The 16,805-nt window shown below is 58.3% G+C and overlaps 4 protein-coding genes across 4 annotated transcripts; 2 read left to right on the plus strand and 2 right to left on the minus strand.

The window, feature by feature from the left end:
• Positions 1-688: 688 nt before the first annotated feature.
• Positions 689-1,683, plus strand: CH63R_05030 (Haloacid dehalogenase-like hydrolase; the record flags this gene model as incomplete). Its single annotated transcript, XM_018300005.1, has 2 exons — positions 689-705; positions 771-1,683. 2 exons carry the CDS (start codon positions 689-691, stop codon positions 1,681-1,683), a joined length of 930 nt encoding a protein of 309 aa, XP_018161251.1.
• A 1,329-nt stretch (positions 1,684-3,012) lies between these two features.
• Positions 3,013-6,071, minus strand: CH63R_05031 (C6 zinc finger domain-containing protein; the record flags this gene model as incomplete). The annotated part of the gene is made up of 4 exons (XM_018300006.1): positions 3,013-3,655; positions 3,756-5,235; positions 5,311-5,961; positions 6,026-6,071. 4 exons carry the CDS (start codon positions 6,069-6,071, stop codon positions 3,013-3,015), a joined length of 2,820 nt encoding a protein of 939 aa, XP_018161252.1.
• A 6,091-nt stretch (positions 6,072-12,162) lies between these two features.
• On the plus strand, positions 12,163-13,335 carry CH63R_05032 (Pantoate-beta-alanine ligase; the record flags this gene model as incomplete). The annotated part of the gene is made up of 1 exon (XM_018300007.1): positions 12,163-13,335. The coding sequence occupies one exon, from the start codon at positions 12,163-12,165 to the stop codon at positions 13,333-13,335; it is 1,173 nt and encodes a 390-aa protein (XP_018161253.1).
• A 197-nt stretch (positions 13,336-13,532) lies between these two features.
• Positions 13,533-16,150, minus strand: CH63R_05033 (Acyltransferase; the record flags this gene model as incomplete). Its single annotated transcript, XM_018300008.1, has 3 exons — positions 13,533-13,994; positions 14,048-15,902; positions 15,993-16,150. The coding sequence occupies 3 exons, from the start codon at positions 16,148-16,150 to the stop codon at positions 13,533-13,535; spliced, it is 2,475 nt and encodes an 824-aa protein (XP_018161254.1).
• Positions 16,151-16,805: the final 655 nt, after the last annotated feature.

Genomic DNA, 16,805 nt, shown 5'->3' on the forward strand with positions numbered 1-16,805 from the left:
GAACTTTCAGTAGAAAGAGTTAGGGATCGATCCCAAGTCATGTACGACTTCAGCTCAGGTCTAGGTACCTAGGTACTCGAGTACTCTCTGTACGCCATCAACAGCTACATCCATCCTGACACAGTCGATCGTCTCATGATACACAGTATACCTGAGTCGGCCCCCCACTTCCCCGACCCTGAACCAATTTTTTTCGGGCAAGAGCTAGGCGACCCCTCCACCCTATGATTCCCCTCCATCGGCGGCTTCCGCTTCGGGCTTCACCCCGCCGTTCCTGCCTGCCGTTGCACCTGCCGTATCATCGTGGCTTCCATTGTTCCTGCCTGCGTTTTTTCTTCCTTTCCTTTCTCCCTCAGTTTCACCTTTTGGTCTTCGTTCCTTCTCTTGAGAGGAATCGGAACAAACAAACAATTTCGCCCGGACAAAAAGATTGAAGGAAGGAAGAAACGCATCCCCTCTCTTCCCCGCGATATTAAAATCAATCAGCCGAACATCTTTCTTTCTTCCTTTCTTCCCTTCTTCCCTCCCTCACCCCTCAACGACGCCGACTTCAAAGTCGCCTTCCTACTCTACCCACTCCACTTCTTCCTTCTTCGGAATCACAGACTCGACTGTCTTCCTTCTCTCAACCACACCCAACTTCTCAAATCTCCTTCCCGGAATCCTCGCACCCTCCTACCACATCACAATGGCTCCTCGCACCGAGTAAGCACCAAAAGAACCTCAATTCGCCGCTTTTCGTGCCATTTAACTAATGATGCGCTACGCAGCTTCCCTCCCATCCGGGCTTGCCTCTTCGACATGGACGGCCTCCTCCTCGACACCGAAGACCTGTACACCGCCTGCATCAACCTCATTCTCGAGCAGTATGGCCGCCCTCTCCTCCCCTGGAACATCAAGGCCAAACTCCAGGGTCGTCCCGGCCCCGACGCCACCCGCATCTTCCACGAGTGGGCGCAGCTCCCCATTGCCCACGACGAGTACCATCAGAAGCTCTCCGCCCACCAGCGCGAGCTCTTCCCCACGACCGGACCCCTCCCCGGCGTCCCCGACCTGCTCCAGAACCTCGGCCGCACCCGCTACTGGGACCTGAAGCCCCGCGCTGACGGCAACAAGGACCCCCACCGCGTCCACATCGCCCTGGCCACCTCTTCCCACGAGGCCAACTTCAAGCTCAAGTCGGACCACCTGACCGAGCTCTTCTCCGTCTTCCCCTCCCACCGCCGTGTCCTCGGCGACGACAAGCGCATCGCTCCCGGCCGCGGCAAGCCCAACCCGGACATCTTCCTGCTCGCACTCAAGACCATCAACGAGTCCCTTGGCGACGGCGAGAAGCCCATCACCCCGGAGGAGTGCCTCGTCTTCGAGGACTCGGTCCCCGGCGTTGAGGCTGGCCGCCGCGCCGGCATGCGCGTCATCTGGTGCCCCCACAAGGGCCTTCTCAAAGAGTACGCCGGTCGCGAGAAAGAGGTTCTCGCCGGCCGCACTGGCGAGGCCGGCCAGGTCGACATGCACCAGGTCGGCGAGATCGACGACGGCTGGGCCGAGTACCTGCCCACCCTCGAGGACTTTCCCTACGAGAAGTTCGGCATGACCATCCCCCCCGTCGAGGTTGACAACGAGCCCTTCATGAAGGAAAACGTCGGCGACGTCCTCGTTGACAAGACCAACGGCTCCGCTTAGGGGGTACAGAAAACCCTCCCACCTATCAACGGACACGAAATGACGTTGGGCGGGCATCTGGATTGGTTTAGCTTGACATTGGGTTCTTTTTTTTTTCTTTTTCCCAAAGGTTTTTTGTTTCGTGCCGAGCGTAATCACGAGAACGGCCATGGACGAAGAGAAAATAAACGCATTTCACGACGACTGACGAAGGAATGGGATCAATGGGGGTTACGGTCGTAGAAGACGATCCTGGGAGGAAACAAACCCGTCATAGAATGCCTGGTGCCAAACGACGCACCAGACCTTTTTGCTTTTACATGAGCATTGGCATTGCGATAGATTCCCCCCCGTAATAGAGAAACCAGACACGAATCAGACATACATACACAAACACAAACACACTCCGAATCTCACAAGAAGTCGACGCTGGCTGGAGGTGCACAGTAGTACATTTTGCCTCCATTTTTGGCGCGACCATCAGGGATGAAGTAGACGGGATTCAAAAGCGCCCGAGATGGAACAGCATAAACGTTATCTCTCATGGTATCGATGCCTTTCGCAGAGCGTGGGCTCCTCCCCTTTTCGAACCTCTTTTCTCCGTCCTTTCTCAAAAACTGCCGGAGCAGGTCCGTCCACAGGTGGCCGGCTCTTGATTCCCCTTCCCATCCCTTCTTGTCGCCAAAGTACCGAAAACGCCGAGTAAAAAACAAACAAAGAACCCTCCCACGCACAGGTTCAAAACTCCACGAGATGAAAACCAGCCACAAGATCCCAGCGCGGGAATCCGTCCTGTTTCATTTTCCTCCATCCTGGGACGCGATGCTATGTTGCCGGCGGCCGCTGTGTAAATAGTATAAACCCCTCCCAGAGCAAGTGATGCCATCCTCCCCTTACGATCTCTCACACACACCGCCTCTCGTATATATAAAGCCTTTAGATGTGACGATGCAGCAGGGGAAAGGGGGTTGGGGCAAGAAAAAGAAAGGATGAGAGGGAAACTCCCGGTGGGACGGAAGAGAAGATGGGGTTGTCGTTATCGTTATTGTAAATGTAAAGGGCGGCGGCAGCCAGTGCCGTCTTTTTGATGTCATCCACGACGCTTAAGGGGGGGAATCAAACGATGATACAGCCTCCCTCTTTTTGGGAGTGTGTTCGAGAAAAGTGCTATTACACGTAGAATAAAGGTCACCTTCTGATCCGGGGTGTTTCGTAAGATGCATACGATGAGGATATGGAAGAGGACGAAAAATAAAAGGGTAGAAAGGACGTCATCGAGAGTGACTACGCGGATGGATATGTGTGTGTGTGTGTGCGTGTCTTTGGTATCGCGAAGCACGTTGGGAAAAATCAGAAGAAGCTCTGCGAGCCGTACGAGCTGGACCGGTTTGGCGGCTCGTACCAGTTCTGGTACGGGTGGTTCGGCAGGCTAAAGTCGGCAAACGACAACGGGTTGACGAGCGCCTTCATCGGCGTCGAGGAGGCGGCGCCGGACCCCTGGGCCGACGATGTCGCCATGGCGGGTGGGTTGCCAGGCGGGCCGGACCGGGAAGTATAACTACCCACCGAGCCCCGATGGTGGTGGTGGTGGTGGTGGTGGTGGGAGTCTCCCGCGGATGCACCGCCGCCAGGGGTGTTGGCGTGGGAGGGCGCCGGGCTGGGCCAGCCCCAGGTCTTCTTGAGCTCGGTGTGGATCTTGCCGAGGCGCCAGCCGCTCTCGGCGTGGATGCGGTCGAGGATCTCGAGGACCTCGTCCTGCTCGCGCGGGTCGGTGAGGACGGCCGAGGCGATGGCGAGGGAGCGGATGGCGACCGAGGCGACGCCGCGGTCCTTTGTGTGCGCGACGATGCCGCAGACCTGGTGCGCGTGGTGCAGCTGCAGCGCGCGCATCTCCTCGGACGCCTTGCCGGGCTCCATCGGGTTCGTCTGCGCGAGGAGGCACTGGGCCGTGTGGTAGAAGAGGCGGCCGATGATGGCGGCGCGCTTGATGAGCCTGCCAGGGGTGTCAGATGATGATTTTATCTCGGAACACACACACACACAGACATGAGAGAAGGGGGGAAGAGAGAGAGAGAGAGAGAAGAGATACCTACCAGACGTTAGGGAACGCAGACTTGGAGTTCGTCTGCGAGGGGTACAGGTAGCCAAAGGGATGCATAGTCCTCGGGCACGCGTTGTTCCACTTGTCGCACAGCCTCTTCAGGTCCTGCCACTGCGCGAGCCGGTTGCCCAGCCGGATCTGCTCGTCGTGCGGGCTCGGCTCCTGGAACCGCGGGATCGTGGCGCGGAAGTTGGCGATCTTGGCGACGATGTACAGGATTCGATGCACCCACAGCTCCTCCTGGCCGAAGCCGTCTCCTGACGAGGACGACGACGCCGCCGACCTCGCGACAGCGGCACCGGGACCGGTAGCTGTCCCGTCGGCGGCAAAGTCCATGTCCAGACCCCACTGGTCCGGGTCCCACGAGGTCTGCCAGTTGAAGGCCAGGCATGACAGCACCTCCATGCCGATGTTGAGCCAGAAGCAGGCGGCGCCGATGCCGGACGACTTGGCGTCCCACCGGCACTCGCGGATCAGGGCGCGGGCGCCGGCGATGTGGTTCATGCGCTGGGCGGGCTTCTCGGACATGATCTCGTAGACGTTGAGGACGACGGCGGTGGTGGCGCACTCGCCGGTGTTGCGGTCCGGGTTCTGCAGGCTGCGCAGGAGTTGCGTCGTGGCCGTGTCGTAGTAGAAGAGGGCCTTGTCGTCCTGGTAGGCCGGGTTGACGAGCGTGAGGTGCTTGACGCCGCAGGCGAGGAAGGCGTTGAGCAGCATGGGCGACTTGAGCGAGTGGTAAGGGATGAGGCGCGAGAAATGCTTCTCCTTGTCGAGCGAGTCCATCCACACGCCCACCTCCTCGACGAAGACCTGCATGTACAGGATCTCCTCGGGCGAGTTGAGGTACTCCCTCTCACCGGCCGTGGCCTTCTCGCTCGGCGGTGGCGTCATCATGCCGTCGGGCGCCAACGGGTTGGCGCCGGCGCCGGCACCGGCGCTACTGCGATAGCTCGGGGGCGGCGCCGTCGGCTGCGGCACAATGGAGGCGGCGCTCGATGCGTCGCTGTCGCGGTGGCCGTGGTTGCGGGGGGCGCTTTCGCGGTACGAGGCGAAGTGCTCATGAAGGCCGTAAGGGTGAGGCGCCGGGTGGGCGGAATGCTGGGGCGTCAGGTAAGGGTTGTCGCTCTCGCGACGCGGGTACGCCGACTCAACGGCTCGAGGAGGCTCGGGTCGGTGTGAGTAGCTGTACATGGACGACGACGACGACAACTGTGGCGGCGGGGGCAGCGACGGCGGCAGCGGCGGCGGGTGGTGCTGGAGGTGAGTCCGCGGTGATAGCGAGGCGTCCGGGCCGCTTGCGTGTGCCTGTGGGAGAAGATGGCCTTGGTGGCGGAGGGTTGGCTCAAGATGGCCCATGTGCCGAGGAGGAGGAGCGGCAGCGGCGGCGGCGGCTTGCTTATCTAGGTGAGCGTAGCGGCCGAGACCTCCCACGTACTCCGAGGCGATCTGCCTCGATTCGTCTTGAAATTGGACTGTGGCATGATCAGCATCGGTCCCCCCCCCCATGGGGCGTGAGGTCGTAACAAGACAAGGACGACATGACTTACCGGACCACTCGACGGTGGGCGGCATATATGGCGGCTTTTTGACCTGGATGTCTATAAAATTTAGCCGCACGCCGCGTTTACACTCGCGGCTGCTTTTCCTGCAATTTAGACAGTTTGGTAACCCCTCGTCGCATTTTAGATGCCGTTCTCTACACGTTAAACAGCCCGTCCGCACTCGTTTTGATTTGGTGGCGGTTGCGGCGGCGGCGGCGGCCGACTTTTCCGGGGACTTTGGCTTGACGAGGAGGTCGCGCGACGGCGTGAGCGAGTGGATGCTCGCGCTGCGGCGGGGCGGGATGTGGGAGCTGGGCAAGTTCATGATGTCGGCTTGGTAATGATGCTGGTGCTGGTGCTGGTGGTAAAGGTAATGGATGTGGTCGTCGTGCTTGAGATTCGAGGCCGTCGAGGCGTGGGATTCCGGGTTGGACGCGGCCGAGTCGGCTTCGGGGCCGAGAGCGAAGTCTGCGGTGAAGTCGGAGGAGAAGCCGAAGGAGAGGGAGGAGACCTGGTCGTCGTCTTCTTCGTCGTCGATGCCTAGATAGGGATCGTGGACAAAGTCGAGGGGCGGATGCTCGTAAGGGTGCAGCACCGCCGAACCAAGGCCAAAGCCTGGCACGAGGACGCCTGTAGAGGCGTCGTATGCCTCCAGGGCTACCGAAAGTCCGTCTCTGGCGGGTAGAGACGGAGCGGACGATTCAACGAGGGCTCAGAACACCCGGTCGGGGCGATTGGGGGTGCGAGGCGCGTGTTGTCGTGAGCATGAACTCTTGCTTGTGGTGAGAAGGGGTCGCGGGATATCTGTCGTCGGGGTTAAGTGTCGCGCGCGTGCTCTCCCTCAAGATAAAAAGGCGAGGGAGGTAGAGGGGCGGCGAGTGTTGCAAATAAGCGGTGGGCGGTTCTTAGTTGTACGAGTACGAGACCACTCTTGATGTCGTGAGAATGGTAACCGGGCGTTGTGTGGTCGGATCGTGGCGATGATGGGATGGCGAGCTTCTAAAGTCTATGCGGCGCGATGCAGCCAAAGTTGAAGTTTGGTATAGAGGTCGGTATAAAGGTCGGTAGAAGGTCGGTGAGTGAGCGGGCAAGGGGCGGAGAAAAGCGGATGGTGTGAGTTGAAAAGTCGAGATGCGCAAAGTCACAAGCTCGTCTCGTTCAAGGATGGGAATTGACTTGACTAGCGCCAAGAGTGGAAGTGTGTGAAGAGAGTGGTCCCCTCTCAGGTCTTGGCTACGTATCTTAGTCGGGTGGCTTGTGGTGTGTGAGAGAGAGACTCCGGGTGAGGGTGGTGGGAGTGAGAGAGAGTGAGTGAGTGAGTGTGTGAATGAGTGAGAGAGGTGTGTGTGTGTGTGTGTGTGTGTGTGTGTGTGTGTGCGCGCGGCGCGCGGTAGACTTGGTGGGTGAGACTTGGTCTGTTCTCGTGCCTACATATGCAGGATATCCCGGCCGATGGGGTGGACAATCTGGGGCGAGAGCGCACGCGCGTGGGTGTGTGCGCAGTCAACCCACCCAGTAACAGAGTTCTCGTTGCTTTCTTGGCGGTGTCGTCTTCTCCTAGGTGCGTGTGTCTGTCTGCTTGCTCGCTTGGCTGGTTGATGGACGGGCGGGGTTCAGCCCGAGGATTGGAGAGGGAGAAGCAATAGTGTACGGGATTGTTCAGGACTGGGTTGGGTGCTACGAGGCGGGAGCCGGGGAGAAATAGGACACGAGAGAAATCTCGGCAACGCAGCGGGATCAAGCGGGATGGCGTTCCCAGTTTAAGGACTCACTCAGATCGGATAGCGGGGGAAGAGGCAAAGGGGAGGGCCAGGGGGGTGGGTGGTGGTGGTTTGCTTGTTTCTGGGTTATGGTTGTAAGAGTGCATTCTAGCCAAGACCCTTCTTGCAGTGGGAAGAAGCGCGAAGCCACGGGTACGTGATGTCGCAGTCGCAGTCGCAGTCGCAGATGCAGATGCAGTGGTCTTGGTTGGACCTGGTCAACTAGGTTGGTGGGATTCTTGTCCCTCCGCCTGTGGACCGGGGGATTATGTGTGCGAATAATAGATTCGTCGTTCGTCGTGAAGCCCGGCGACTAAGTCGTAGACAGGCTAGGTGAGGTGAAGTGAGGCGGGACGGAGTGAAGTGAAGAGGGAGCGCGTTGAGAGGTGGCTATGTTTAGCAGAGTGATGTGGGTAACCCAAGCCGCAAAGAGATTGAGCAGCGCCGGTTCTCGGGCGGGTGGGCGAGTTAGCGGGGGGTGAGAGTGGAAGAAGGAGGGAGGGAGAACCGGTGGATGTCGGGATGAAGTCCAGAACGGGGTTTCCACAGGGCGTTCTCTCGTAACTGTGAGACTGATTGGTGAGACTGGACACTGAGAGTGAGAGAGAGAGAGGGGGGACAAGAGATCCAGCCACCGTGCGGCAAAAGGCGGAGCGTGTGTGGCTTCGAAACCGTCAAGAAAGGCGAGGGGGACAGCAAGAGAGCGAGAGAGTAGGAGTGAGAGAGAGAGAGAGAGAGAGAGAACTCGGAAGGGCAGAAGGGCAGAAGGGGGAGAGTGCGACAAGTGGCTCCCATGGGCCGAGAGACGCACCACCACGACCGCAGGTGGGACATGTGTGATGGGCACACACAGGGGCGTGTCTCGATCACTCCTCCAACGTGCAACCCAGGGAGGTCAACTCTCTCGCTTGATTTAGTACTTTGGGTGTGGCATCTTCTCAAACCGGAGCGAGGGTCCCCTTTGACGCGGTTTCCACTTTTTAAGATGGAAGAAGCGTTTGCCGATGGCTGCTGACAGGTATAGAGTCCGTGGTTCAAACCTACCTGTGCCTGAATGCGTTCACGATGATGATGATAGTGGTGGTGGAGCTGCTGAAGGAAGATTCGGAGGATATGGTTAGAGCCGGTGTGGCTGTCGTTTGGAATTGCTGCTCTTGTTACTCCTGTTGTGACTCGCCGTCGTGTACTTGGAAGAAACAAACAGCATCTGCTGTCCATCGTGGTCGTTGTTCAATGTCCTCGGCTCTTGTTTGGTGCTGGGCCACAGAGCTCCAACGAAGCTGAAAACCCCTGGCCAGATACGGCCGATGCTGACCCTGGAATGCCGCTCGACATCGGCTCTTCTTGAGGTTGCACATACTTGAGAATCCGCCAGCTGAAGCCATGTTCAGTCCAGGATGTCACCCAAGAATCGACGGGCCCCCCACCCCACACCAACATGCCATCATGCCGCCATGCTACGCACACACAGCCACAGTCCCAAACTTTACATAGTGTCCGTACGCGGGACTTGTTGCAGATCCGTCCTGCCTGGGTTCCAGTTGCCCGCTAGAATCTTTCTTTGGTCGGAAGGGCGGCGGCCGTCGCATATAACCCTGACGTGTAAGTAGTTGCTTGTGTGCTTGACCTCGACGAGAAGTCAACTATTGCCTGTCATTGATTCAGTCTTCCCCAAATTTCCCATGGGGACCGGGGAGGTAGTATTCAACACGCCGGAACTGTGCGCAACGGACGTCGCGAGGCAAAAGTGAAAGGTGACCCGTCTCTCTTGTGTCAGTGCGGCCGTCTTATCATGGGCGTGTTGTATCATCGGCGTCGAGGCGCAACCGCCACCGAGGGTTCCATGGCCGTGAGATATCTTACAGCGAAGAGACGTTGAAGGCTTGGCTACCAGTTGTCTCCTCCTTTCTTGTCGCGTCGCCGTTGCGTCGTAGGTCTTTTTTGCTTCTCCGCCAGACACAGACGGACCCCTCAAATTGCCCACCGAGAAAACACTCCCGGGGCCGCACGATACGGGTCGAGTTGCAATTGCATCCGCTTGATGATGATGCTCTCGGCTGTCCCCTTCGCCAAGTAGTCGACAGGTGGTCGACACCGGCTCCCGTTGCGATTTTTGTCTCGGTGTGGAGCTCTTGACCTCAGCCAGCGATGGCTCATGGTCTCAAAACGTCGCATCGTGCCAGGTTGTGTGTGTGTGTGTGTGTGTGTGTGTGTGCGTTGTTCCGATTATTTCATATTCCCTAGACTCCTCCACCCCCCTCCACCCCGGCCGGCCGAGTGTTTTGCTCCGAGGCCGCTCGGGACAGGTTTGATCGTCGTCCCCCAGTGCACCCTCTTCCCATGCCGGGTACGTCGATCCCCAGAGGAAATGCCCGCTATTCGAATACGCGAACCAGCAGCCATTTACGATTCCCTCGGCTGCTAAAGCTGGCCTGGCTGTACAAGTGATGAGGTCACTAACAAGCATGACCGAGTGAAGATGGGGGGGAGGGGGAGGGGGGACAACGTGGCGATCAAGGCCCGAAGAAACGTCCCTTAGCGACCATAAGGCATCGAATTGCGACAGCTTAAGCAAACACCTTTCGTCTCTTTTTGCCATGTCGGTATCGGTTGTGTTGCGAACACAATCATGGATATCAACATGGGCTATTCCTGAGGGGAAGCTTTTGCCCATGTTTCGTTTGGTCTTGCGCTGGCCGTAGAGCCCACCCGCGTGGTTCACCTGTCCCAGAATAAAACACGGCGTTGCTTAGACCGGGTCTCGTTGTCATTCTTCTCCTTAGTATTCTTTCTCCGCGAAAAGTATGGGGACGCCTTGACCGCCGTCTCGAGATTCATCTGGTCTCGCATTTCTCTGGGTGCTCAGCTGCCGGTAGGAAGAGTCCACCGCCATGGGATGCGGTGGTTAGCCATGGTCCCCTAGCCATTGTTGCCCGGTTGCTCCCTCTGCCGAGACTCGTCTGCCCACATGCCCCCGTATACTGACTTAACAACAGATCCGTGACGAGCAGCTGCATTTGAGTGCCAAGAAGCCCGCGTTGGCGGGTTCGCCAAGTACCGCCCAGCGGTGCGAAACCTGCACCAGACGAACCAGGCTGAAACAAAGTCGTGAAAGCCACGCAGGGAGATGGGTATTTGGGATATTCCTGTGCTGTCAGCCTGTGACTTAGCGCCCCCGTCCCCTCATCGAGGCGATGGGCGAGAAACGCCCGAAACGATGCTCATACTAGGTTTTTTTTTTTCCTTCATAGGATAGACATCAGCGTTACCCAAAAGTGGAAAACGATGCTTGGGCCCGATGGTTCGGCGTCAGAGACTGCTTAGGAAAAACGAGTACGAATGACCATCGCATCCAAACACATCGACATCAAAGACCGGCCTCGTTGCTTAGCGAGCTAGGAACACAAGGTTGTGTTGTCCTTTGGCGGCGGAGCAACAGGAATACTGTGTAAAATCAGCAGCCAGCTTCGTCCCACTGACTGCTGTGCGCCGTAGCAAAAGAGTACCAGAACAGGATATCGTTGCGATGCATGACCCTGTCGCCATGCCTGGTTCTGCCTTTCCCCCCCGACTCGCAACTCGCAACTCGCAACCAAGGTTCGTACTCCAGCAAGGCATTGACCTGCATACCTAGGCGAGGAACGAAGGACGGACTTCTCCGTCAGGTAATGAAGATCGCCTTGCTCACAAGTGGCATTTCCAAGGGGCTCCCGATGCTGTCGTTCGAGTGAGGTGCAGGTCGTAACGCCCCGTCTCCTGGTAGGTGGTGGTTCGTGGGGCTCTCCAGACGGATGAGCTCGTCGAAGCCTGGTGGAAGCAGCGCCAAGTGCCCTGACACTCGGATTTCGGTGCTGTCAGTACGTGAACCAGTCATCTGCAACCGACGCCCAGGCTGATCGGGCAGCTTGGCGGGAGAGGTGGTGCATCTCGAGTCTCCTGTGCCACACTCTCCCGCACACGGCCACGTCTTCTTGGCGATCACTGCCGGGCCGGCCACCTCTCGGGTCTCGAGTCCTCTTGGTGCTGGGCTGGGTCACACAAGCATCGGCCGGGAGATTAGCTGTCATCCCTCGCTGCAGCCACCTGCATCAAGCCGAGCCTCGATCTCCTGCGTCGCTCGTCTGAACTCTCAAGTGCCGGTAGGAGATGTCTATAGGTATCTGGCGAAAAGAGAGAAATCGGGCAGACTCCTGCTACATCTCAGCCGAGATGCCAAGAGATACCCGTCTCCAAGAGTGAAACGGGAGACTCGAACAATCAGTATCAAGGCCAGCGGTGAGTGTCCCAGAGCTCCAGGTTGGTCTAGGTCGGAAGCACGGAACGACATTTAGACTGCGAGAAAGAAAATGAAGACGGCCATACGATGGCATCGGGTATGAGCGAGATCGTGGCCCAACAAAGGGTAGGTCGACGGCAATCTTGCATGCTCCTGTTGCACGGATTCTCTCTCATGGTGTCATGCTGTACGAGGGATTGACCTGGCATTTTGCTTTTCGTGTTACATGTCGTACAGAGGAACTGCTTCACTTTTTTTTTATTTTTTTAAATTTGCATCTCCCTACCCTGAAGAGTTGATCTATGTTCCGTTCCGTGGCGGAGTGTGAGAAGAAGAAAGCCTGTGAGCATGGTAGCCCAGGGGGAATGGCTGTGACAGCGGGAAGTTTGGAGAGGTTATTCAGTGGATAACGCTGCGAAATCCCCGACACGGTTGCATACCGCACTCACCGTGATTAACTCAGCAGAGGGGCTCGGGGAAACATCGGTGAGCTGACATCGATTCCAACCCTTCTAGAAAATGCCATCCGGGTTCTCAAATGCTTATGTAAGGTATTTCACGTGCCAGATCCACACAAGCTCCCCCCTCCCCTGAGCTTCCCTCCGTCACCGAGCTCACCGACGTCACCGAGGACCCTTCCATCTCCACAAACCTCCTCTCCCTCTCCTCCGTCCCCAAAACTCCGCCGCAGAAATCATCACACCGTCTGTCAACTTCTAGAAGCCATTGCGCCACCACAATGGCCACAATCCCCTTCCTACCTCGCTAAAAACACGTTGTCGCCATCCTTCGTTGTCCAACACGAATTTTCCCTAGCCCACGATGCTCGCCCGCACCCTCCGCGTCGCGGGCGCAAGTCCCGGCTCCGCCGCCGCCGCCGCCGCCGCCGCCGCACGCGCTCATCAACAACAGCAGCTCCGAACAGCATGCTCCTCCTCCTCCTCCTCCGCCGGCCCCGAAACCCTCCCCTCGAGCCCCATACGCGTCTTCCGCTCCGTCTCGGCCCTCCGCACCTGGCGCCGTCCGCACGTCGTAAACTACCGCTCCGTCGGCCTCGTCCCGACGATGGGCGCCCTGCACGAGGGTCACCTCTCGCTTATCCGCGCCGCCGCCCGCGAGAACCACCACGTCGTCGTCTCCCTCTACGTCAACCCGGCCCAGTTCGGCGCCTCCGAGGACCTGGCCTCGTACCCCGTCACCTGGGCTCGCGACGCCGACGTCCTGCGTAACCTCGACCGCGAGCTGGCGGACGACGGTGCCAACCTCGGCCGCGTCAGCGCCGTCTTCGCGCCCACCACGGCCGAGATGTACCCCTCGGGCTTCCCCGGCCAGGAAGTCGGCAGCAAGGGCAGCTTCGTGACCATCACCCCTGTCGGCGAAGTCCTCGAGGGCGCCAGCCGGCCGACTTTCTTCCGCGGCGTCGCGACGGTGTGCATGAAGCTGTTCAACATCGTCCAGCCCGAACGCGTCTACTTCGGCCAGAAGGACGTCCAGCAGACCGTCATCATCCGCCGCATGGTCGAGGACTTCATGCTGCCGATGGAGGTTGTCGTCGGGGACACGATGCGCGAAGCGGACGGCCTCGCGCTAAGCTCGCGCAACGTGTACCTCGGCGAGCGGAGGCGCAAGGTCGCGACGGTGCTGAGCCGCGCCCTCAGGGCGGCCGAGGAAAAATATCGGCAAGGCGCGCTCGGCCGCGAGGCGATCCTTGGCGCCGCGAACCAGGTCGCCGCCGCCGTTCTGTCGGAGCAGTCGAGGCTGGCGCCCAAGGACAGGGTCATGTTCGAGGTAGACTACATCTCGCTGGCGGACCCGGACTCCATGCAGGAGATCAACACGGTCGTGCCGACAAAGGGCGGGATCCTCAGCGGCGCGGTCAAGATGCTGCCGGTGGAGGAGCCGCAGCCGGGCGAGGACCTTGGCCACAGCAACGGACCGGCGGTACGACTTATCGACAACATCATTCTCAAGCCCGACCAAACGCCCAGTAAATAAAAAAGATGAAAAAGCTGGTCGAGGCCACGGGCATGGATTGGAGATTTGGGGCGCAACCACTACTTGAACTTTTTGTTAAAATTGCATGGTGCTACATTAGACTCTCGAACACCACCCGGGAATGCCATGCTCGACCTAAAGAAAAGGATACATCATAATATCATACCGCGCTCTAGGCGTTTACAATAGTACATCATTTACAAGTGCGCGCGGTTCTCCAACGACCGGCGCTTTCTCTGCTCCTTGATGCTCCGCTTGAGCTGCCGCGCATCCTCGATGCTCAGCGTCGGCGACACGCCCTTACCGTCAATGTTCCTGGCGGAATCGAACAGCTTGCTTCCCAGCAGGTCCGTCAGGCGCAGCACACGGGTGCTGACGGTGGCCCCGTCACGACGGTTCTTGCCCTCTCGTCGGCTCGAGGCGATCTTCTCGGTGAAGTCCCAGAGCCGACCAGAGGCGTTCAGACTGCCGGTTTCGGGATCGCGGGAAGGGCGCCACTCGGGATCGAGACGCAGGCGCGGAGGGACCTTGGGGTCCTTGGACTTGACAACCTGCAGAATGCCTTCTTCCTCGAACCGCTGGAAGGCGTTTTTCAGCGTCTCCTTGTTTACCGCCTCAAAGTAGCTGAGGTCGCCTTGATGGTAGAGTGTCTTGCCGAGCTGGGAGTTGTTAGTCGGACTAGACTTGAAAACCGTCACACAATTACGCTTACCAGTTGCGCGCTGCCTTGGGCCTTTGCCACCTCGATCCAGATGTCGTCCTTCTGGCCAAGAGGTGGCGTCAGGCCCATCAGAGAGACTGCCGCGAGCCAACTAGCCTCGATAAACGGCCAAATGAGGAAGCAGTAAAAATCGTAGTTCTCTCGTCCGACGACCCTCTCGTGATCCGAAAGACCAACCACGACAACCTTGCCTTGAGCGTCCCGGTGTAGCTTCAAGACCTTGTCTGCCTCCAAGTCTCGCAGAGTCTTTTCCAGGTTAGCGGCAAGACCTTCGCTGGGGAAGATGAATTCCCCACGGAACAAAGACGACAAGAACTGAATCTGATCCTGAAGTTCTTGGAACGAGATATCTTGCATGGCTGGGCCGCCGCCCTGCTTGACCTTCATGTACATGGCAGCGCTCACAATAGCCTCCGAGATGAACAGATGAATAGTCATGTTGCGGTAGAAGGAAAGCTGGAAGCGGTCGACGGCGTAGTAGGTGGGTTCTGGCAGGTCTTTTACGACGCCCACCAAGTCTTTACCCAAGACGTCGAGACCACGCTCGATGATATCGGACAGTGGTGCGTTACCAAAATGGGCGACTCTGCCACCCTTTGCACGCACGCGATCGGTTAGCCACATCACGCGACGCTCAAGCTCGGTCTTTCCGACGCCTCTGCCTCGCAAGGTGAGCAGGACGGTGCCGATCAAGGCTGTGGGCATGACCACGGAGACGTCGTTGATGTCGGACAGGACCTTGTAGCCCAGAATACGAAGGAGCTTGTGGCGGATGGCCGTGTTTTCGGGGTTCCGCGTGTCCATGCTGAGACCGGTCGGTAACCTGGACAGCCTCGTGAGCTGCTCGTTGACGAAGCCGCGCAAGCTCCAGGGCTCATGGAACCTGACGTCGACTCTACCGAGCCGCAAGGACAACACCGAGGAGCCGCCCGATAGAAAATCAGCCAAGTTCTCCTTCTTTTTGGGCACGCCTAACAGCTCCGTCACGTAGCCTTCCGTCTCGATGACCTTGTCGTATTGTGTGCTCACAGGGCAGATGATGGCGTCCTCGACTCGGCCAGACAAGATGCTATCCAAGATGAAGCTGAGGATGCCGAACTTTGGCGGCAACAGCTTCCCCGTCCTTGACCGACCGCCCTCGATGAAGCACTCGAAGTTGAAGCCGCCCTGCAGCAAAGTGTCGATATAGGTCTGCACCAGGGTCGTGTACAGAATGTCGTCGCCAAAGGCTCTCCGAATCCACATGGCGCCGGCATGCTGCAGGAAACTCCCCACGAGGGGAAAGTTGAGGTTGTCTCCCGCCACGACGACAGGCAATCCCAGGCCCAGACGGTAGCAGATGAGCTGGAGCGAGACGTAGTCGACGTGTGATCGATGGCAGGGCAGGAATATGATGCTTTGCTTCTTCTTCTCGGCCTCCTCTGCGACCTTACGCAGCCTCAGAACCTCCTCGCTGGATACGTGTATGCCTTGGTTGTAAGCGCGCAGGGTCAGCTGAGTGACGAGGTAGTATGCGCTCCGGATGAATGTCTTGCTTTCGAACTTGCAAATCATGTCGTCCGTCATCTTCTCAGCCACCTCTTGAATGCCAGACTCAATGACTGCTCGTCTGCGCGCGCGCTTCAGGTCGAAGTCCTTGTCTTGCTTGTTCAACAGCCCTTCCTTCTCTTCTACGGCAACACGCTTCTCGGCCAGATCTGCGATGCGCTCCTGCAACAACTTAGCCGACAGGACAGCTTCCTTCATCTTATCACTGAAGCCGGGGTAGAAGATGGGTTGGCCGATTGCATTGTCGTAAGCGCGCCAGCCGGTGCCGGAGACGTACAGCGAGACTTCGCGGAGGAACCTGGCGTGGAAAGAAATAGGTTAGTCTTGTTCCTGGATCGACCTGGAGGCCGAGGCGGGCGGGAAGGGCCGGCGCGCAGGCGGTACATACTGTAGGGGTTCGGAGCGGAAGCGGGCCATGTGCTTCATCAGAGCCTCCTCCTTCTCGTCATGGCGTGGTTGGGATGGCTTGACGTAGCCGCTAGGCTGGAGGGTGATTTGGTCGCCGAGAATCTTCAGATCCGGCGCCGAATCGTCGTTCTTTGCCATTATCGTTTAGGGGTTGGGGTAGAAGAGTGCGCCGATGTTAACAATAACAAAGATGGTGTCGTTTGGGGGGGTATCTTAAGGCGAGGGTATCAATCGTGGAGCGCGTCGTGGTCTTTCCAGCCGTCGAAACTTAGGGCGCGTGATGTTGTTCGTGTTGGTGCTTGCTTGTAAGTTGGTCTAGAGGTTCCGAAGCAGTCCGTCAAAGATCTCTTGCCATTGCCGATAGGTGGAAGGGACTAACTTGGCAGGGTTCCTCGGCATCCAAAGGTCGCAGATGACGTTGGAGAAGTGACGGACCCTTGGGGTGGAGGGGTGGGTGGGGGGGAACTGGGAGGAGAGAAGATGATACTGTAGAAAGTGTTGTGTGGAGGAAGAGGAGGAGGATAAGGATGCGCCGGACTGTGTATCATTTTCCTTCGTTTCTCCTCCCCCAAAGAAAGCCGAGTCGCATTGTCATCGCCCGCCGGGTGCTGGACCGAGTGGACCGTCGAGGTCGCTATGACCACTGAATGGCCACTGGCCACCGAACACTGACCACCAGCGCCCGCCTGTTACTGTTCAGCCGCGGCTTCGGCATGTGAACAAACACTAACCATCCTTGCCGCTGCAGTTGGTGTGGGCCTCCTGTCAGTGGCCACCGTGCCACGCTCATAGG

The sequence above is a fragment of the Colletotrichum higginsianum genome, chromosome 3 (assembly GCF_001672515.1).
Source record: "Colletotrichum higginsianum IMI 349063 chromosome 3, whole genome shotgun sequence".
NCBI classification, from domain to species: domain Eukaryota; kingdom Fungi; phylum Ascomycota; class Sordariomycetes; order Glomerellales; family Glomerellaceae; genus Colletotrichum; species Colletotrichum higginsianum.